We start from the raw sequence: 22,668 nt of genomic DNA on the forward strand, positions 1-22,668 counted from the left end.
AGCTATTAATCTACAAATGCAAAAAGACATTTTCACTTAAATTCTCACCTGAAGAATTTATGCTTTGCTTCAGCATCCAATTTGTTAATGAAAAGTTGAAACACCTTCAGTCCCGATTCTCTCTGGAGAAACATGAAATTATTAAAGAAAATCACCAAAATATTGCTCTTCACATTGATCTGACATTTGTTCTGTTATCACAAGTGACTATGTACTTACCAAATGTTGAATTGGACAGTTGGTGAGAACTTGTCGCAGGTTCTGTGAATTTCAGAGCAGCAAATTTAGATTATTGAACCTCGGTTTTTAGAAATAGTCATGTAAGTAAATCTGTTCTCCATTAAATAAGAAATTAAACCGAAATCACACATGAATACGTTTGTTCATCTGGTCAAGTCATTAAAACACGTCACGCCGTCATCCGTCCGTTTCTTCACTCCAAGAGGCTGTCGTAACTCTTATTAAGGTTAGTGGTGCCCAAAAAGTCGGTCCTTGAGGGCCAGCATCCTGCATGTGTTAGTTCTCTTCCTGGTGGTAGTAACAACCTTCTCAGCATGTCAATGTTCTTCTTAGGGCTTCTAATGAGCCATCATTTGATCCACATCTGTTAAACCAGAAAGAGAACTAAAACATGCCGGGTGCCGGCCCTTGAGAACCGACTCTGGACACCACTGACTTAGGTCCTTCACTCAACACAAACATAACAGCTATGTGGTGTATCTTACCTGTGGTGCACTATAGAAGCTTTCCAGATCTAGTAGACCTACTGGAAGGCTGTTATCTTCCACTTTCTCCAAGCTTTTAGCAAATAGTGCCTATGGCAAAATGATTAAAAATTAAAAAAATTCAACATGATGCCTTCTTCTCCAGGAGATTTTCTGTGATTTCTTTTCATACCAGTCCCTTGAGCAAATGCGATTCCTTTTTCCTGTCAAAAATACAAAACACACAGACCTTTAGGCAAACATCTTTCTTTTGTTTTAAAGGCAAAAAAAATGTTAACCTTTAATTTACTGCTAGCATACCTACTGAGGAGTTGATTGATGTGCTCCATGTTGCACTGAAGAATAAATACAGGGCTAAAACGGATGGAAGAGTGCAAGTTGTATAACACATTTATTATAAAGGTGAACAAACACATCACAGGGCTAACTGACTACTCACCTGAACACGGCTGGAAATGTGTCCATGGCTATGAGCTGGACAAAAAGCAGATAGGCCAAGCATGCAGCCGACTCCTTGGACAGGTCAGTATCCATCGAGGTGGATTTCCTCAGAGAACTGAAGAACAGAAGGCCTGGAAGAGACTCTTTGATTGCAGGCAGGATGACCTGCAATGCACAAAAAGAAATCTGGGCACAAAGAAAGGAGATATCCCTTGATAAATATTTGAAACGATTCTTTGATTTAGTACCATTATCTCTACTGCAAAGAGCCACAAAGTTGATTTTCTGTCTTGGTTCAGTTCAGCTTCAAGCAAAGGTTCTTTTAAACTCAGCATGCAGCTGGAAACAGAAACACCAATCAGGTCATCTGTTCTGGTACCTTCAACTAGAAAAACAAGGTCTGTGATAAAATAAAAAAGTGGTTGTTTTCTGCCAAATTGCACTTTTAAAAAAAACTTAAAAATCATCTCTGACAAGATCCAGAAATAGACATAGCATGTTTACACAAGGCTCTTCCAGTAAAGTATGCAGTTTTTTTTTTACTTAGGTGTTCACAAGAAAAGCACTGGAACAGAAACGTACAACTTAAGAATCTCAGCCTTCAGCTTTTCATCTTCTGGTGTTGGGTTACAGTTTTCATCCTTCTTCTTCACCCCGTCTATAAAAGGCCTGGTGAACGTCGCCAGGGCAACGCAGCTGCGACACAAACCGTGCTCATCAGCCTCCTCCTGCTGCTGGGTGTAAGGTACAGGCAGCCGGGACAGCTGCTTGTGAAGGGCTGACAGAACCAAACCCACACTGGCTGCTCCGTTCTCATCCAGCTGCAGCAGAACTTAAAAAATAAAAAACTTTTATGTATTTAACTTAACTGAATTTTCTCCAACATTGATCTCCGCTTATCAACTGTAGGGGGAGCCATATACCATGTTTTGTGAAACTTTGTGTCTATGTTTAAGCCTTAGATTAACCTTACATGCTTCCAAAAACTGCCTTGCAACTAGTGATTTTTACTTTAACAGAACCTTTTATACTATAGAGACTTATAAGTGTGTTTTTCACTGCTGTATTGATGGTGAATGTGACATGTAAAAGTTTTAACAAAGTAGCTTTACATACCTATTTGAAGGTGAGGAAGAAGGACGAGAATGGTTTCAGAAATGGCGCCTGGATCCAGGTCTTCAATTAATTCAAGGAAGCTCTCCAGGAGGGTTCTGGAGCTGCACGTCTACAAAGCAGAGCATGTGTGAAGTGTCTTGAATTCAACCTCGGTATGTCATTTCTTTTTTTGTTGGGCTTTTTCATTAACTGACAGGAGTTGAAAGGAAGTTGTTGTCAGTGTGTTTTTTGGTAAATTCCACTGAGACAGTTTCAGGTAAAACAGACACCAAGGTTTACTGTAGAAGCCAAAGTAAAGAGAAAAACGCCACAAAGGATGTTTTTTTATCAAAAGCCGGTCTGTAGTGCCATAAGTTGGCGTCAGATGAATAAATTTGGCTTCTGATGGGTTCTTAGAATTCCTTAAAGGTCCTTCATTAACCTGAAGGTCTTAAACATCATTTGACCACATTTTAAAATTTGAACAGCCATCTTTTCCTCTAGCATCTTTCTTTTTTTTTCCTCTGTGAAATTGATTGTCAATGTGTTCCATATTATGTTTTTCTAAGTAAATGATTAGCGTTTCTTTACACTGTGACAAAACTACAAGGTTGAGGATGAAAGGACAGCACACATGCTGAATTCTGCTGTAGAATCTGGTTTATTTTTGTTTTCTTAGGGAAGTGAAATCAAAATCCTCTTCTTCTATCCTCTTCTTATTCTATCCACTATCTGCTTCTTTGTGAGCTTTAGGTTAAAAAAAATCAGGGATTTTAATTGCTGACTGAAACTCACCATAATGAAACATACAGGGTAAAAGGCTTGGAGCTTAGATAGAGTTATGTTTATTATAAAAACTTAATGTAAATATGCATTTACTCTAAGATTCATTTGAGGTTTTTTTTTGACATCAAAGTATTTAATCACTTGAATTTGGAGACATTATTTACAGGACCTTATGGAATTGTGACCTTCTAATATAAGAACAACTAATACTTTCCCTTTTTTTCCACAACCTTCTCTGTTTTTTAGGAGATGTGGACTGAAGATGCATTGCTGGTACCCACCTTGGTCAGTTGTGTGATGGCAGTCTGGCAGTGGTCATGACTCTTCTTATTCCTAACTAGTTCATCTACAAGAGGTGCCAACAGACCACAGCCCATGGACTTCACAATCCCCTGTGGGTGGGTGAGAAAACACACCTTTATTTACTACAATGGTGTCCCTTCATAACAAAGTACATTTTATAAGTAGAGGTTGGCCCTAACAGTAAAATTTTATGTGGACTGATCTCTACTTGAAGGGAGGTTCAAGAAAAATAATCTTATCAGAAATCTATTTTGAGGCCCCCAAAGTCAATCATTTCTAGAGTCACTGTAGGTGCAAACATATTTTGGATTCCTTTATGTTTCTATCATAAATTACTCAATAACTGTCATGCTTAAAAGTGCTACACCTTACAGCTGCAAATTAAAAAAATCAACAAGGACTGACTTAGGAGAAATGTTTTAAGAAATATAAACGTTGCTGCTGTTTGTGAGCAATAACCTCCCCCTACGTCTCAAGCGAATGCTTCTCATTACATATTCAATCATTTCAGCTCTTGAATACAGTTAGCCTACAAATGAGACAATGGTAAGAAATGTTTCTCACAGTAGGCTACACACAACTGCATGAAGTGTGGCGAGATGGGACAACCAAGGGCACTTAGAGGAGCACCATGCTGATGGGTGTTAGCAGTGGAGCGAGAAATCTAACTGAATATCTGCTTGTTTCCCTCCACACCTTTGGGTCAAAAGGTCAACAACCACCAAGTAACTGCTGCATCTTAATGTTTAACATAGCTGGATGTGCTTTTAGTGCTGTTTGACAGATTAACACAGTCAATCTGTCATCACTTCATATCTTTAGGGTGTGAATACAGTATGGAGACCCTCGGTCTGCCTCCTAAAGTATTAGTGATGTCACCTGGTTTTTCTCATCCTGGATAAATTTCAGCAGTTGTTGGCCATCATCCCCACTGAGACAGGCAGCTCCGACATCCCTGAACTGCTGGTAGTCCTCCGGCTTCAAATCTTCTGGAGTCTCGCGCTGAATAAATAGATATCATGTATGTGCTATGAGAAAGTATTTTCCACACAGATTTATTCCGATTTGTACTTTTAGGATTTTTGCGATGACTAGGTCTGTCATCATAATCAGCCTGTTTATGGTCATACCATCATCTCAGTTGGATTTATGTCTAAACTATAAATAACCCACCTTAAGCTCTCTCTTTTTCAGAAGTGAAAATGCTTTCATTCATTGTGCTGCTCATCTTGAGTTGTTCCCATTTATACGAGGTCTGCAGCATGGCTCCTCTGTCTCCGGAGAGACTTATGATTGGCTTATGATAGCCAAGGTGCATCAGTTATCATAAGCCAATGCACCTCCTCTTGACCCTAATGTCAAAAGGAGGTGATGTTCCTGATTGATGCCTGAGGTATTCTTATCACATATCAAATTGTGTGACTTATTACCATTTGAGCCTTGTTGCATAGGTATTAAACACCACGTCCACTTTTAAGGTGACCAGCAAGCCAAGGCATTGGAATTTCATGATCTTTAGTAGCCCCAGTCCATCAATCTTGATTGTGCCATTTTTCTGGGGGTGGTATTCAAAGTGTTTTGACCTGGTGATGTTCAATTTTAGGTAATTTTTGGTTTTTCCAGGTCTGCGTTGATCTTTAAGTCCCCGCAGGTCTTGGTCGAACAGTGCAACATTAACATCATCATCATAAGGGTCCAGGACAAGGGTGGGAAACTCCAGTCCTCGTGGGCCTTGTTGCTGAGCAACTTTTAGACGTGTCTCTGCTTCAACATACTGGAGTCAAATAATGAGGCCATTAGCACCCTAATGTCAAAAGGAGGTAATATTCCTGATGGATAATGGACCATGCCTATGATGTCTCAGTAACAAAGGCAGTACAAATTCTTTTGAGACACTGTGGTTCATAGTGCTCCCCAGGACAGGTTGGACTGAAATCCTGTTGAGATGATGGGCTGCCCTTAAACAGGATGTTCATTACATTACTCAGCCTTTCTGTCACGTGTGACTGAATTAAAATCAGCCACTCAAAACAAATGTGAAAACCACATTTTGTACTTTGTCCACTCTTAACATTTCTTCCATGATCTGGAAGAAGTGGCAAAAAAAACAACAACAACAAAAACAGACTTTACCTTCATAATTCTTATAAGATTGAGCCAAGAAATCATAGAAACAAAGTTTTTGTTACTTTTGGTATCTAATTTAGTAAAGCAGGTACTATTTTAAAATCTCTTCTCACAATGGTATCATAAGTCGATGCATTGCCAATAAAAACATGATTACCTCAGCTCAGTTGTGTTGTGGTGGACTTACCCATCTCTGGATGATCTCATGCACTTTATCTTCATTCATCATCAATGTTTCCTTCGCCCTCAGAGCCAATCCTGTTATCAATACGTCCACAGCAGATGTAGTGCATGTAGTGGTGGTATCTAAATGATCAAATAAATAGCTCTCCTGGTGTCTCAAGGGAGAGAAAAAGATTCAGTGTGTGAGGAACTGAAACATAAACCTCTTATCTCCCTTTGTGCTTCACAGCTAATAGGATTAAAGCGGGACACAGAAAGACGTGGCGCTGACTTGAACCATCGAGTTGAGTAGCACTCGGTCGTGGAAAATTAATAACGTAGGAACTGCCTCTCTAATATTTCTAAACGTTAAAATAAATGTTCAAAGTGACCATGTTGTAAATTGACAAATTCTGCTCTAAGGTGAACTTGCAAAAGTGCTTAGGTAGTTTCCTGTTGTGTAGGTGGTGATGTGGCGCTTCATGCTTACCTTCATATTCTGTGACTGAAATAGATGTTAGTTGACATTTACATGTTATTTTAAGATGATGAGCAAAATATACAGCCTTGAAAAGTATATCTGTCAGTATTTTTGTTCCTTTCTATGAACAATGTTTCTACTTCTGTTTTTTATTTGTAAAACCTGTCGATGTTAAATGAGATCATGCCAAGCTGATGACAACTATCAGCCCAGAATTGAGGCTACCTATACTTGACCTTTTGCATGTGGTTTTGTAGCTGTGACAAAATATGAAAGAAAAGGAAAAATAATAAAAACCACAGGAAAAAAACAGACGCTTCTTAGAAGGTCGTTTAATTCTGAAGTGGAGGGAGAATAGCACGTTGCTGTTCAAAGTTTTAAGTTCATTTGTGCTCAACCTTTTGAACTCTGATTCCAGTAAATAAAATCCACCTGCCTCCAAAAGTAACTTAATTAGTAAGTGGAGATTAAGTATGAGTAACTTAATGACAGTATGAATCCAGCAGTTCTGTGAAAGCCTCAGAGGTTTGTTTCAGAAGACTTGAGATTTGGGCAAAGGTTCACCATCCAGTAGGACAATGACTTGAAACACATGGCCACAGCTACAATGGAATGGTTTATAGATCAAAACATATATTTATGTAGATGTCTAATCAAATTGTGAATCAAGAATCGGAGTGGTGGAGGGGGCAAGACTTGAAATCTGATGTTCGTAAATGGCCTCAGTCCAGTCTGACTGAGATTGAGATGTTTTACAAGTAAAGTGGGTGTGAATTTCAATCACTGGATGAGCAAACCTGTTTTTGAGACATACAGTATCTTAAAAGACTTCCAGTTGTAATTGTAATTACAAAAAAGAGTTTCTGCAGTTCATATTGTCTTGAGGCATGAAGCTGGGGAAGGACCCAGGAACATTTCTGCTGCTTTGAAAGTCTCAATGAGCTCAGTGGCAAGAATGTGGACAGACAACAAGTTGCTCTAATATCAGGTTGAAGTGTAATTGCTGCCAAAAGTGGATCATCAAAGTATTAAATTGGCGGTATTATATGCTTTAGTGTTGATTTATAGCACAATCAAGCAACTATGTTTCCTTTAGCTGTTCTAAAAATGCCATATATATAATATGACTTAAAAAAAATTTGACTTTATATTTTAATGCCTCTGTCTCTTTAAGAAACTCCTGCTCTTTCTGAAACTCAGACTTCAGGAAGTCATCACGACATGGCTCCTCTATGAACCCTTTAACGTTTTACCAGCTTTGCACTGAGAAGTAGCTCCTATAATGACCTCAGCAGATGCGCTGTTCCACCAGATGTTTGCTAATTGCTGCTGACTAGCCTGATGGAGCTGAGAGGGGGAGCTGCGGGGGAGGGCTGCTCTGTAAGGCAGAAGCACAAAAGCTTGGTTTTACACAGCTGAATGATTGAATGAGCTCAGTGGCAAGAAAGAATGTGGACAGACAACAAGTTGCTCTAATATCAGGTTGAAGTGTAATTGCTATATGAAGATTAAAGGATTTCTAAATAATGAATTAAAGAATCAAGGCAACACTCTGGTTATGTTGTTGATGAGGGAATAACATTATAACATGAAGTAAACCTTAAAAAAAAAAATTTCACAGAACCCTGCCCCTTTAAGCAAAGACTGTGAATACTAATGTAAATGTAATTTTTGCAGATTTCTATCTTTAATACATTTGGGGGAAAAAAACTCAATTGTCATAAAGGGGAATTTATGTGTAGAATTTAGAGGAAAGAGATTAATTTCACACAATTCGAAATCAGACTGGAACATAACACAAATTGGAAAACGTGAATCTGTGAATACTTTCCGGATTCTCTGCAGCAGAAGAATAATCACTGACTTCCTGCTCCGTCGTGGCAGCAGCAGCAGCTCCAGTCCTGATTTGGGATGAATAGGTGGAGCAGCGTGTTTGAACGGTCGGATTTAGCCGACATCTGCCGTTCAGGTTTGCTCTCTGTATTGCCGTTTGATGAAAGCTTTGGACAAAAGCCACAGAGTAAATACAACACGCACTGTCTCTCACTGCATGTTTGTCCAGCATTTTGTTGTTCCTAATTGCAGGCTGATGAGATTTTGTTTTGACACCGCTCCTGGGAGCAGGAAATACTCAAATAAACAGCATCTGACATGAGCATTTACTTTAACTGCAGTAAATCCCAATGATTACTTAATGATGGGCCATTGTTTTCAAATGCAGTTTAATTTAATTAGAGGAGGACGCCACAAAAAGCGTTTTATGGTTGCAGGAAAAGATACAAAATGGGTCTTTTGTCATTGCTACAAATATTACATTTGTAATTGTATTATTACAATAGTTATTTTTGGCTAAGTATCTACAGGGAGACTAGCATTGATCCATTTCTAACTCAGGAGGGCACTGTTTATCAGGAGGAAAATGACTGATTATTGACAATATTTTTTATTTTAAATATTCAGTAATTCATCTTGGAAGGGCCTATTTTTATCTATGTAATTCATTATTTATTTATTGCTTATTTTAAATATTCTTATGCTCATATTTTTTACATGTTTTTTCATATTTATATCTTTTTATATAATAAAACTATAATACAATGTATTGCACAGCGGTGCAGTTGGTAGAGCTGTTGCCTTGCAGCAAGAAGGTTCTTGGTTCGATTCCCAGCCCCGGTCTTTCCGGTCTTTCTGCATGGAGTTTGCATGTTCTCCCTGTGCATGCGTGGGTTTTCTCTGGGTACTCCGGTTTCCTCCCACAGTCCAAAAACATGACTGTCAGGTTAATTGGTCTCTCTAAATTACCCCTAGGTGTGAGTGTGTGTGTGCATGGTTGTTTGTCCTGTGTGTCTCTGTGCTGCCCTGCGACAGACTGGCGACCTGTCCAGGGTGACCCCACCTCTCGCCCGGAACGTGAGCTGGAGATAGCACCATCAACCCTCCCGACCCCACTGAGGGACAAGGATGTAAAGAAAATGGATGGATATTAGAATGCTTGTATTACCAAGACCACTGTTAGTTATTGTAATACAAACAATGTTCAACAACAAGAATTATAATTCCAACTATTATTATTATTATTATTATTATTATTATTATTATTATTATTATTATTATTATTATATTTGACTAATACTAAGCTGATATAAAATAAATCTGAGGGACTAAATTAACTTTACTAACGATAAGAGAGTTAAACTAAAAGAAAAATATATCACTTTGGAATCCAGATAATTAAAGTTTTTTGGGGGGGAGATTTCTGCAACGTAATTCTCATTTTGGGAAAAAAATTTTTTAGATGGATGAATTTTTGAAATAAGTTACTGAAAAGGCATTGGTAAAAAAAACTAAAATAAAATAGGTCAACCTATTTTATTTTATTTTTTCATCTTGAAAAAAAAAAGATGAAAAAAATTAACCACTGTGACATCATTTCATACTGTGCTGCAGCCATCTAACGGACAACGGTCTGAAGAAAGTTTAAGATGTTTGAGGATTTCCTGTGGATTCATGCTGGATTCTATGATGCTGACCTGACTGGGTCCTTCATTCCCAATCCATGACACATCCACCTCCGTGCTTCATAGTTGATTTGGGGTTATTTCCATGTAATTCTGTATTTGGTAAATGCCAAACATGTTCTCTGTTCTGCTGTCAAAATCATTTAGTTTCTGATTTTTCTAGAAACATTATTCTAGAAGTCCTGGTCTGTGTCTAAGTTCTGTCTGGGCTTCCTGCTCTTTTTTTTTTTTTTTTTTTTTTTTTTTTAGAAAGCAGAGGTTTCCTGATTGCACCCCTCCCTCCCATGAAAGTTCAACTTGTGCAGTCACTTTCTTAACGACAGTAACAGCCTGCTGTAGATGGCATTTTGGCATTTTAGGGTTTTGGAGACCTGAAGCATTTTGTGATCTGCTCTCAGGGTGAGCTTCCTTGAACTTCCAGACCTGAACATGTTCGTAGTTATTCTGATGTTCTTCTCTTGTGGACATCAGAGAAGATGTCCACAAGATATCATGTCTTGTGGACAAGATGTCTTGTCATACTATATTTTCCATACAGTATGGAAAATAGTCCATACTGTATGGACTATTTTCCATACAGTAATAAAGCATCATAAACAATAAAGCGTATAACAATTTTATTGTTATACGCTGATGAGGAAGACTGAGCGGATCGTTGCAGCTGGTAGCAAACTGTTGCAGTATTTATGGGTCAGTCTGGTGTACAAACAGGCAGCGGTCCTGTGAGAGCGCCGCTCCATTTTCCCCTCTCCACGCCGCTTTTCCTTGGTGACCTCTTAGAAAGCAAGAGGTTTTAAGTGAACTCTTTATCCAGCTGGTTTCCTCTGGAGACCTCTGCTGACTGTCAGCCCAGAACCTGGTCAGCAGGAACTGCCGTGGTCAGGGCCGCTCCCCACGGCTCCTGCTGGAGGAAGGCTGAGAAACACGAGTTTGATTTTCAGACTATTTCTTTTCAAACAACCCAGATTTGTCTTTGTGATTTCTACTTAATGCTTAGAATTGAACTGAATTGCCTGATCCTTCTTTAGAGTTGTTACCTCAGTCTCTGCTGCTTTGCTTTGTTTCTGTATTTTAGCCAGTTTGAGAAACCAATTTATAGTTTGCTTCTCACAAATTCTCCAAACTGAGCTGTGGATCTCTGCTGCCCCTCAAGAGTCTCATTGGGATTTTTTGCTGTTCTTTGATTAATTCTATCCTTACTTGACCAACACATTATGATTCTGTTCCCTAAGGTTCTCTAACAAACCTCTGAGGATTCACAGAACAGTTAAACTGAGATTAAATTGCAGGACTCTAGTATTTTCCATCTAGCTGGCTTCCTAAGGCGGTTGGCTTCACTAGATTTTATTTTAAAGATTTTTAATATGGGAAACCTCATATTATTTTCATTTCACTTAACAATTATATGCTATTTTGTGTTGGTCTATCATGTGAAATGTTCAGCTGAAACCAGGTGCACTGTATTTTAAAAAAACATAAAGCTGCTCTGTCTCTCTGTCTGACATTATTTGAAATCCAAGAATAATGAGAATATTTTTTTTCTTCCCAGAAGTTTCCATGCATATCGTCAGCATTGGCTTTGATCTGTATGACTTATGTCAAACATTTTGGGGTTTCAATCTGACAAACAGGTCTCATCAGAAGACAGAAACCATTTTACGGAGCTGCTACTATAAACTTCTGAATCTGAATGAAGTAATAACTTTCTGTCTTATTATTTTGGAATTTAGCAAACAGAACTCATTTTGCTCAGTGTGACTGACAACACTGTAACATATTACATGCAGGCTTTGGAAAGACGTTCAAACACATTCAACTCTAAAGTTCTAAAAAGCTAAAACTGTTATTACCTTATTGGTCAACATACAGTACAAGTTTCAATCCCTGAAGGTCAGGATTGGAATTATGATTTTTTTTTTGTCTGTAAGTTTTTCTCTTTCTCCCGCCAAAGGGGCCGAGGTGGAAGCTGCAGGGACAGGTACCCCATTGAACTAAGAGCTAATGGAGGTGGAGATCTCACCAGGGAGAGTTTTGACCCCGGCCCCTTTTTGTAAAAGCTTTGCCCCCGTGGCAACCAGTCACAAGGAGGGGCCGTACCGGAGCGGCCTGAGTGTGTTTAGTGAACATCTGTTTGTACTCTGGCAAAAGCCTGCCGAGGTGATGTAGCCCAGCTCTTTCAACACGCTGCAAAGCCGCTTTATCCGCCGGTGTACTTTGAGCTGAAAGCTCCCAAGGTGACACAAAGGCTGGATGCTGCAGCGCCGTAGGTCCGTGCTCCCTATAAGCGGACTCCGCTGTTTGCCTGCTGAACCTTTTGTAAATCGGGAATTGACTTCCCAACGTCAACTTGTTCCCAATCAATAGGCAGAGAGCAGACACCTCGCTAGACACAGATAACTGCTGCTCCCCGGCTGTATCTCTTGGCTGTAGAGACTGTCGCCCTGTCATAATCTGATCAATAAGCAGACAATGTCCCGGCTCACTGCACTGTAACACACGGGGTCTCGGCTCCCACCCCAACAGCATGCGGGGGGTGGGAGGAGAAGTGGGTAGGGGAAACTGCCCAGCAACTCCCCAAGGTGGCTGAATCGGAGATGTTACATGTGAACTGGCTGTCAAAATGATTTAGTCATCCCCGTTTCTTGCCGGTGTTTAAAGATGCTGACACACTGTGTTTTGGGTACCAATGTCTTGTTGAAACTGATGGAGGCTTTTAGCTTTTCTCTTTTTTCTTCCCAGACTCCTTTTATCCATTTAAGTGTTCGCTCAAGTGTTAGGATTTCTATGTCACCTGCCACAGATGTCTCCTGGCACTTCCTGCCCACTCACAGTTTGCTGTCAGACCCTCTGATCTTTACTTCTGTTGCTGCTTGGTCAATAGGTAGTAGATATTCCTTTGGTAAACTTGATAACCCGTTTTCCCTCCTGTGGCGACTCAGCGTTTTTTCTGTTTATCTAGATGCAACTAGGTGAGTTGAAGTGTGTGTATGTGTGTGTGTGTGTGCATGCGGGCGTGTGTGTGTGTGTGTGTGTGTGTGTGTGTGTGTGTGTGTGTGTGTGTGCGTGTGTGTGTGTGTGTGTGTGTGTGTGTGTGTGTGTGTGTGTGTGTGTGTGTGTGTGCGTGTGTGCGTGTGTGTGTGTGTGTGTGTATAGGTGGTTCAGAGTGAAGGTGGAATCCAGAGTAAAGGAGGCCAGATCAGATTCAACTGGAGCTCATTAAAGTTTCAGAGGAAGCCAGAGGGAGAATAGAGGGAGTCACTGCACTGACAGGATCCATTTCCTTTGACTCTGACTTTGTCATTCTGGATCAATCCAGTGAGACGCAGGCCCGTTGTTGACTGGCCTGTCTCTAATGGAGTGATTGGCAACTTATTGGAACTTGATATAAAGAACAAGAACAACTGGGTTGGCTTGATGCTTTACAGGCTTCTCCTTTCATCTTACTGAACCTGAACTCTGCTGCTGCAGAACCAGATGGTTCATGATGACTGGGTCTAACTCAAGACAACTTCTGTGGAAATGCTGAATATTATTAATAGTAGTAGTATTAGTAGTTGTAGGACTAGTGTTGTTATTATGTAAAAAAATATATTTTATTATTATGATTGCTTTTAGTAGTAATAGAAATTTATATTTTTGTATTATTTAAAATATGAATTATCATCATCATCATCATTGTTATTACTAGTAATTCTAGTAGTGTTATTAGTTGTAGGAGTTATATTTTTATTGTGTTACAAAAATTTTATTGTTATATTTAGTTGTATAGAATAGTGTTATGTTAATTTCATTATTAATATAATCACTATTATTATTAATATTATTATCATCATTATTAATATCAGTAGTAGTGGTAATGGGAATATTGTTATTGTGTTAAAATTTTATTTTATTATTATTTGAAGTAGTATAATAACGTATAATAACGAAGTAGTAATAGTAATAATAAACGTAGTAGCAGTATTACATTTTTTGTCATTATTCAGAATATACGCCTTCTCAAAAGTTTTAAGTCTCAATTTTACGCATCATATTGTTTATTTTTTAAATATAACTTATTAATTTTTTCTTGCTGTCATTAAACACGTCCTTGATGTCAGATCCTTTTCATTCGTTCCTCTCGTCTCTCTATCAGCAGCCTCAGTCGTATTGTTTACTGCTGGACATGAAATCGGCAGAAGAGTTTAAAGCTGTAATAACTTGAGTGAAAGGAGTTTCATTTATTCACAATATCAATAATTGAAGATCATCTCTATCATGTTGTTTTATAGTTCGTTCTTTGTTTTATATTTGTAATCTCACACACGCTGCAACAGAAGACGATCGTTTACATGCAGGAGATGTTTTAGAACCTGTCCTGTAATCTCTCTTCCTCTTCTGCTTCTGCTTCTGCTTCTTCTTGCCCAGCAGCCGTGGTCCAGTTCAGACGTGTGGTTCTGTGGATCGGAGGTACTTACCATCTACTCCTCAGTGCTTTGATCCTCCTGCAGTCTGACACATGACCACACCGACCCCTGGATGGGCATTAGAGCAGGCTTCAGCGGAGCCAACATCTGTGCCTCCCAGCACTGCCACTGCTCAAATCAGTCATTAAATCAGAACACAAAAAGTAACTTTACTTGAATGCCTCAGTATAAATATTTGATCATCGCTGAGAATAAATCTTTGCCGTTTTGTAGTGTCTCCCCCGGCTGTGGGCTCCTCTTATAGATCTCTGTCTCTCTCTCTCTCTGCCGTTTAGATACAGGCACATGCTTGGCTTGGTCATTTGTGAAATGGATCTTATGAATTTTTTAGAAAGATTCATAGCTACAATCAGACCTGGTTAGGACTCTTTCACTGGGTTATATCTCTCAGTGCCATATGTGCAAATCTCTTGTCCATTTTGCATAGGTAATATAAGGCAGAAAGAGGTTTTTTGTGTTATTTTGACAGTGGCATTAAACTTTCCAGCATGTTCCTACAGGAACTCATGTTCCTACATAAACGACATTTTGACTACGCCGTACTGACTCGTGGTTTTTGTCCTGACTCTAGTAGAGTCTAATATTGTTCTGTTTTTGACATGGGCTCATTTTAAAATCAAGATTAGGTTGTAAGTCAGAAGTGGAAAAGAGTGTGGGAAACTTGGGTTTGTTTAGAAAGTCAAATGAAATGTTACGTAAACTGTACATGAAGAAGACATTTCTCCTTTCACTGTCAGATCCCAGCTTGACTCTTTCTAGTACGGATTTCTTTCAATCACTTCTTATTGAAGGAATAATGTGTCAAAGAGAAGCCAATATGCAGGCTTTCCTTTGAGAAAACGTATATTTAATCAGAAAGTAAAATCACTGCAGTAAAATTTTAAAAATTAATCCGTTATTCTTTCATGAAGACTGCATCTTACTAAATTAGTTTCATCCAAAGCCTGTTTAATTTCTGAAATTCAATTCAATTATCTATCTATTTAGTCATATTATTTAGTCATATTCAATAAATTACTTTGCAATGCGTTTCGTTTTCAGATTAAAAGTAGCTTGAATATAAATTCATAATTCTGATTTTTAAACTAGTTGCTCTATGTGTCTGATGTAATACCCTAATTTTAAATGTCATGTTTTTATTAACTGAGTGGAAAATCATCATAACTAAATGTGTTAAAACTTCAGGCTTTGTGTAGACAGTTTATTAAATTGTTTCACTTGGTGATGGAGTTACTGAAGAACTTTTCAGTAATATTCTAATTTTCTGAGGTAGTCTGCATATGAGATATTTTTTCCATGGTGTTTCTGTGCAGAACTATAGAGAAACTTTGCTGTAAGTGGAGATGAAAAAGGAAAACGTATACCTTCATATCAACACGTGTTTCCAGTTTATGATTCTGTTTCCACCAGTTTATCCCACATACAGAAATAGAAAGTAACACTATAATCTAGAGGTGTCAAAATGATTCAAATTAAATATTTTAAAGTGTTAATCTTTTTTTTAATATATTTTATCAAAGTTGTAGCTCCAGAACCAGTAAGGTTCATACACTTTGTAGCATTATGCTTTACACTATGCATTAACTTTCTCATTTAACTATTGTCTTATTAAATATGTAATTCTCTAAATGCACTCAGAATCTAAGACATGTTCATTCCTTACTTTGCTTTTTCACTGTTGGCTTGTTGTGGCTGTTGTCATGGTGAAGACTACCTGCCTTAGAAACAGATCGTTTTCTAACTCAATCAGTGTTTGAGCTTTAAATCTTAGTCCAGCTGTATGCTCTGCCTTATCAAACACACAGTGACGTGTGTTGCACTCTGAATGCCTCTTGCATCCGGCTCCTTTCCTCACCTCAAACTCTCATCCGCCTGTGAGTGAACAGGAACATCATCAGCTTGCTAAAAGGCTGCACTGCTCTCATACTTGTCACTTTTTTCCGTAGGATTTCTTCTCATCTGTCTTCTTTCGCTCCCCCCAAAACGATTCAAGAAGCTCCAGTTATGGAGCCTTTTAACCTGAAGAACCTTTTACTGTCACCTACAGGACTCATGTGTTATTAGAGATGGACTGAGAGAGAAGACAAAACCAGGCCAGCAATGTAAATGCAGAGCTGAGTGTAGAATTGGCCCCGAGGGGGTGGAGGGGTGGAGGGTTTGGGGTGGAGCAGAGGGGTCTGCGACTGAGCAACAGCAGAGCAATAGTCTGGTTCCTGAGTGACGGCTCACATCCAAATAGTGCAGTGATATGTGATGCTAAATGAAGCAGCTAAACACGTCTTTAAATGAGAGGACAACCTTACGGACTCTCCTGGCCCCTACTCCCCAAACTTGTACCCCTCCACCCCCTCTATAGCCCACCCCGTTCACCCCCCTCTGACTGAACTCATGCTGTTCAGGGCCTCCGGACCTTCAGAACACAGAGCCCCGGCTAATGGAAAGCTTTCAAGGACGATGGCCAGAGAAAGATGTCAGCTCTCGTTTGGCCCAAACACCCTGAAACAAACTGTTCTAGGCAGGGCTAGAAAGTGAAAATAACACTGTCCACGCCTTTCACACACCCTCCAGTTGGTCACTGTGAGTCTGCAGTGACATCCTCACAATACGTTTTGGTAAAGCCACTGGACAAGATATTAAAATGCTGGTTTTGGACTAACACTGGCAGTCAAAATAGAACTAATAATAAGAATCCTTGGAAAAAAAGGGGGTCAGTCAAAGTCAGCACTCACCGTACATTACAGTATTTCTTCACTAAGGAAATACGATAATGTTTATATGTTTCTTTCATCAGTCAACTGCTTTACGGCATACTTTCACGACAAGTTTCTGTCAGGAAGAGATTCTCAGCAGAGCCAGAGAACTTGTGAAGATGCTGCTCTAAAAGCAAATATTGATACGTTTGGAGAAATAAAGGGGGAACTTGCAAGCTAGAGAACATTATCCCAACTACGAAGAAGGAACTGGTGAACTTGACAAAATAATGGAATATGTGGAAATATTAAGCAACAGCTCAATGGGCCAGAATTCTAGCAAACTACTATGAAATGCTTGTGAAAAGAAACCCAACATTTTTTGTGCCAAATCATTCAGTTAAAAAGGCAATGCTACCAAAATACTGTGGAAATATTTGAAAAATCTGAAGATTAAACCTCCTTCTGGGCATTTGAGGAGGTAGGAATTTCTCTACCAACCAACGATCCAGATATTTACGGATCTTGACCTAACACTAAGTATTGAATGGTTCCGAGTCGAGTGTGAAATTGGACATGGTTTTCAGCATTTTTATAAATAAAAATCTAAGGAGTGTTGCATCCATTTTAATTCAGCTTCCCTGAGTCAACACTTTCTGTCACCAAATTTTTGTTGCACTACCAGCTGAATGTTTTTTTGTGTTTTGTCTACCAGCACATCTAAAGACTGAGATATTTGCCTATTCTAGGTGACACTGGCACTACATGACATGGCTTCAGCTGCAAAACCTGTACCGACGATTTCCTTCAGAGTGTTGTACTGAGAGTTTCTATGACAGACCAACAAGTGGAAGAAAATATTAAATGGGTGCTAATGTTCATTAAAACTAAACTGCTGCTGCAAATTATACTAAAACAAATAAAACTAAACTGTAGAATATTTTGCCCATGTGTTGTTTTCCTGTCACTTGACAATGATATGTAAATTGGTGTTGTTGTAACCAATGGCGTAAAAAGTGTATATGGAGCAATATATGCAACCCATAGGGGCGCTTTGCAGAGGAGGAACAAGGATAAAGACGTGTTAATGATGAAAAAAGCTTTTCAAAGTGGTTGTCAATAGTTATTTCAGTCTACCAATAAAACATGTCCAAATATGGAAGTTAGCTTATGCTGCTATAATGACAGGTGTATAAAGCTGCTATAATGCGTCTGCTTACACCTCAGAAAGTAAACCTTCGCCCCGGTTGTAAAAATGATGATGTTCAATAACAATGAAGAGTTTCAAAAGGCCCATGAAACAAATATGTGTATCTTTTTTGCTTAGTTGAAATTCTTGTGGAAACGTCGTTTTTGTGGGGTGGGGTGGTTTTATTGTATGTGCTTTAAATTGAGGAAAAAGAAAATTTCTCAAACATTCTATGATTTTCCGGCAGCAGAGCCCAAAGTGGTGGACTCTCTTGTCTCGCGCGTCCCGCCTGTCAGCCGCCTCGCGAATGTCTCTTGTTATTATTTTCCCCTCTCATCCTGCTGCCGTTTCTTTGCTGCGTCATGAATAATTTGTGCCTGCGCCTTGTTGCTTGATGACAGCTGTGCAGTTGGTTTGCAGTCTGTTTTTCAGATCAGGTGAATAATGAATAAGGCCGTGCAACAAAAGAGCTGCTGTGTCCTATATGAGCGTCCCGGCTTCTCCTCTTGTGTCGCAGCTCGGTTGGCGTGTCAGCCAACCAGCCAGCCAACCTGCCGGGGGGGGAGGGAGGATTGCTACAAGCAGGCAAACAGAAAAAAAGTCTGTTTGATGCAGCAACTTTTTCCTATAGAAAACATAAACAAAGACTGTAAAAACGGTTCGGTTGTCTATCTGCTGCCTCATCTGTCTTTCTGTCATTAATCAGTGCTCCTGCTCTGAAGCCCGCTGTCAGTAATCCTGCTCCTCTGTCGGGTTTATCTCAATCTGGAGCCTGTCAGACCTGTGTGAAATCTGCTGAACGGAGCATGAGAGCAAATACGGCGTTATTATTACAGTACACACAGCAGGCGTGCTCCCCCTCAGGGGAAATAATCACATTTACTCTCTGTGTCTCCCCTCACAATAAGAACAACATCGATCACTAAGTGTTTTCTAGGTATTAACATCAACACTGTCAGCTGCAGAGGGGGGGCGGGGGGTTCAATGCAGTTGACAGTGTTGGAAAAAAAAGTAATCTTTTTTTTTTTTTTTTTTTTTTTTTTAAATCAAGGACGCATTTGTCCGTCATTATTTTTGCTCCATTGTGTAAATGTCCAAGAAAAAAAATCGAACAGTAGCTTCTTTTTTTCTTTTTTTTTTTTACCTGAAAGTCTTTTAATATTTTTTGTTTGTTTGTTTATTTAAGGTGTTATTTTAAAGAAATCTTTTTTTTTTTTTTTTTTTTTTTTTTAAGTTTTCAGGACTGAAAACATCATGTGAATGAAAACAGTTGGGTGATGTAGAACGCAAAGGGTTTTCAGGGGAGTGACGTTTTTTACAAAAGCACACTGAAAATAAAAGAAAAAACTTTTTAATTATGTTTGGTTTGATTGATGACATCACAAGAGGCACAAGAATCAAGCTATTTGTGGAGAACATCATGGAAGTGCGTCATCTTCAGGACCTGTTATTAACCTCTATTTTCCTTGTTTGGCCTGCCGTAAAATGCTGAAAATTATACTCAGACTCTTCCTGCTTTAAACAGTGATGTGGTTTTCCTCCAGCATGCGGCCTTCTGACTGTCTAATGGAACTGACCCAGTGCTGTGGAGCCCAATTTAATTTATTTATCCATTGATCCACATCAATGTTTTTTCTTTTCTTTTTTTTCCACAGTATGCTAATTTTGAATACTCAGTACTCAAAAAACAGAAATATGTACAAACACCAGATTTAAGAACCCCAGTCAGCTGCCTTATGTGACGTCACCAGAGGCAGGTGCAGGTGAAAACTTGCTTATGAAAGGCTGGATTTTATGTTGGTGAGAGATATTGATATTTATGGAAGCCCATTGCTGCCAGGAATTAAAAAGTTAAATAAGGTCAAATTTTCCTGACCTAATTACGAGAATAAAAGTCATAATTTTTCACAACTAGGACTTTGAAAGTTGAAATGCTGACTTCCTGTTGGGGTTTTTGCTTTTTCCTTAATTGTGGAAATGGACTTCCACAGAAATTAAAACAATAAGGCAAAAATGGATGGATAAAGCTGACCGTGACATGTTCTACACGTGACAAAGCATTACGAAAGTGAGCTGAATGTATTTTCTAGAAAAGGCTTTTGGTACCATTTGTTTTAGTCTTTTTGCAGCAAACTTACCCAATATGACCTGTAAAAATGTCCCTTTGTCTAACAGAGGGCTGAACTGAATCAAACTGAACAAATGAAATCTCCCCTCTATCATTCATGTTTCATTCCAGATTAATAATAGATCATCCAAAACCACCAGAACTCTGACCCTGATCTGTCTAATTGCAGTGCTGCGTCTGTCAGGAGAAGTTCATCCACCGTCTCTCCAGGCTGCATGTGTGATCACGGACGATGCAACGCCTGTGTTTCTAGGTGTGCGGATCCGAACCCCTCAGACTGCAGTGCTCTGATTACTCGGCCTCTCCCATCGATCCGGACGTCTCTATTCATATTTGATATGCCTTGAGGTGCAGGGTGACGTGGTGGAGGGGGGCATTAAAGAAGAAAACCCCTCCGTCTATGCCCTCGGAGGAAATCTGGTCAGCCTAATGGCTTGTTTAAGGAGTTTGTCTTGAAACGGTTTTTCTCTGAGATTTGACTGGAGGATCTCCATCCTCAGAGGGAGAAAGCAGAAACAGTCATAACAACACTGGATAGGCAGATTAATAAAAGGAGGTAAACGTCTCAGCAGCTCTTCCTGCCTTTTGTCAACACATCATGGCTCACTTATTTAAAGCGTGTGTGGTCAGCCGGCGGCTTGATCCGCCCTCAGAGTGCTAAAAGCACTAAATGACGAACCTGGAAACTCCCCTTCTGAACTTCCTGGATTTCGTCTGCCGTGTTTGTCCTTTTTGACAGCTGAGACTCAACGCTGAGCGCTCTGTCTTCTCCAGAGCTGATCGATGATGATGATGATGATGATGATGTGAGCAGCAGCATGCTCCGAGCTCCAGCAAACCCCGACACCGACTTCTTCCCATCCTCCTCCGGTCGGCTCGACTCGGCTGCTGAAATATTCAGTATTTTCGCAGGCCTGAATCTTGTACGATTTAGGGGGGAGGAAGTGAGGCGTTAAAAAAAGAAATCCTTGTGAGTCACTGATTTCAATCAATGTCGAGGAAGGAAGACGACGCCTCTCTCTTTGGATTCTCTCTGCTTCATACAGTCCGAGGTGTTTGTCCACCAGTATGAATGTTAGATTAATGACAAACGACTAACTCACCATGCATTAGATTATTTCAGTTTCCTGGGTGGAAAAACGATTCATGTCTAAAAACGAGACCTGGAAGCAAAAGTTTGAGTTTGTCTCTGATTTTCTCTCAACAGACTCAAAATCCTGCTTACATGCTGACATAATTCTGGCTGGATTTTTTTTTTACCACTTTTTCTGTCTGAAAGCTGATATTTAAACTACAACCTGGTTCGGTTTGTAGCCGTTCTGGAAGCTTTACGCTGCCCCACTTCATCCACATTTAAGGAGCGTTTGTTTGTGTCAAAGTTTCAGATGTCCAGTTGGCATTTTCAGGTCAAGTCGAAGAATTTGGGCGTAGTCTTCATTATTTCATCAACTTTTTGCATGGAAACACTGATTCAAAGGAGTCCCTCACCATGACGCAGCCACCACCATGCTTAACAGTTGTAAGAATGTAGGGTTAAACGTCTCAGCTTGACTCCTCTAGATGTTCTTCTTGTCGTTGAGGTCAAACAGTTCCATTTTGTCTCATCTGGCCATAAAACTTTTACCCAGAAGGCTTTTGGCTTGTTCACCCCACCTAGAAGGCGCCTGTGTTTCTGTTTGGTGATGTAAAAACTACTTTACTGCGTTCCAGCATCTTCCAGTCAACGATCAGGTCAGTGGGGGTTTTTTCTTGCTTCTTGGGTTGTTCCTTTCTCTTTGACCTTAGGCCTGATCAGACTGTTGAAACTTTGACAGAACGACGATCCCAAATACACCAGAATGGTTCAGGTTTACCATCAAAAGCTTCAGATTAGCACTGCCGACCCGTCTCAGTCAGCCATGCAGGATGTTACTACTTCTTACTAAGTGTTTTAGCTCCAACAGACACATCATGGCAATCGTTCTGTTTGTTTTGCTGTCTAATCTTTCAATTGTGCCAGATTAAATCTGGCGTGTGCTTTGTGGAAACAATCCCACTGCTGCCAAGCCTCCCCACCCCCAGAAAGAAAGAAAGAAAAAAAACCAGCGATGAGGGTAAGAGGTATTTGGTTAACGGTTAGATCTGCTCAGGCTGTTGAAGGTGCAAACACAAGACTGCAGTGGTCAAAACAAACAGGAGCCTCTGGGCTTCAGTCCCAATCACAGCACTGAGACGCTTTCATCACTGAGACGTCAGATCGCACTTCTGCTTTTCAGCTGGACTTCAGTAACTTATGGTCATAATAAATCTGGACCTTTAAAGATCTGCTGGTGTTGTATCAACCTTCCACACCTCTCAGGTCTTCTGGTTCTGGTTCTGCTCTGCATCCCCAGAACCAGAACCAATCATAGAGAAGCAGCATTCGGCTTCTAAGCTCCACAAATCTGGAACAAACTTCCAGAAAACCGCAAAACAGCTGAAACACTGAGATCCATCAAATCAAAACTAAAAACCCAGCTGGTTAGAGCTGATTTGTCCAATAATAAATGGAACATTAACCAACATATGTCATGTGTAA

General features: G+C 39.7%; 1 protein-coding gene and 1 long non-coding RNA gene across 2 annotated transcripts in view; one reads left to right on the forward strand and one right to left on the reverse strand.

Annotated features, from left to right (window-relative positions):
* glmnb (glomulin, FKBP associated protein b) overlaps positions 1-6,082 on the reverse strand; it is an 8,315-nt gene extending 2,233 nt beyond the window's left edge. Inside the window, exons 1-12 of the mRNA XM_008407763.2 lie at positions 5,665-6,082; positions 4,230-4,352; positions 3,329-3,439; positions 2,283-2,391; positions 1,749-1,998; positions 1,415-1,505; positions 1,165-1,331; positions 1,026-1,079; positions 898-928; positions 726-815; positions 220-261; positions 49-122 (exon numbers count right to left, since the gene is read on the reverse strand). Of these exons, the coding sequence (XP_008405985.2) occupies positions 49-122; positions 220-261; positions 726-815; positions 898-928; positions 1,026-1,079; positions 1,165-1,331; positions 1,415-1,505; positions 1,749-1,998; positions 2,283-2,391; positions 3,329-3,439; positions 4,230-4,352; positions 5,665-5,706 (1,184 nt within the window). The 5' untranslated portion in view covers positions 5,707-6,082. The remainder of the gene's footprint in view (positions 1-48; positions 123-219; positions 262-725; positions 816-897; positions 929-1,025; positions 1,080-1,164; positions 1,332-1,414; positions 1,506-1,748; positions 1,999-2,282; positions 2,392-3,328; positions 3,440-4,229; positions 4,353-5,664) is intronic.
* On the forward strand, positions 2,345-22,652 carry LOC145551508 (uncharacterized). The gene is made up of 3 exons (XR_014087374.1): positions 2,345-2,434; positions 3,294-3,445; positions 20,281-22,652. It is a non-coding gene; the product is annotated as an uncharacterized LOC145551508 (long non-coding RNA).
* The last annotated feature ends 16 nt before the right edge of the window (positions 22,653-22,668 follow it).

This window comes from Poecilia reticulata, chromosome 4 (assembly GCF_904066995.2).
Source record: "Poecilia reticulata chromosome 4, P_reticulata-male-v2, whole genome shotgun sequence".
Taxonomy (NCBI): Eukaryota; Metazoa; Chordata; class Actinopteri; order Cyprinodontiformes; family Poeciliidae; genus Poecilia; species Poecilia reticulata.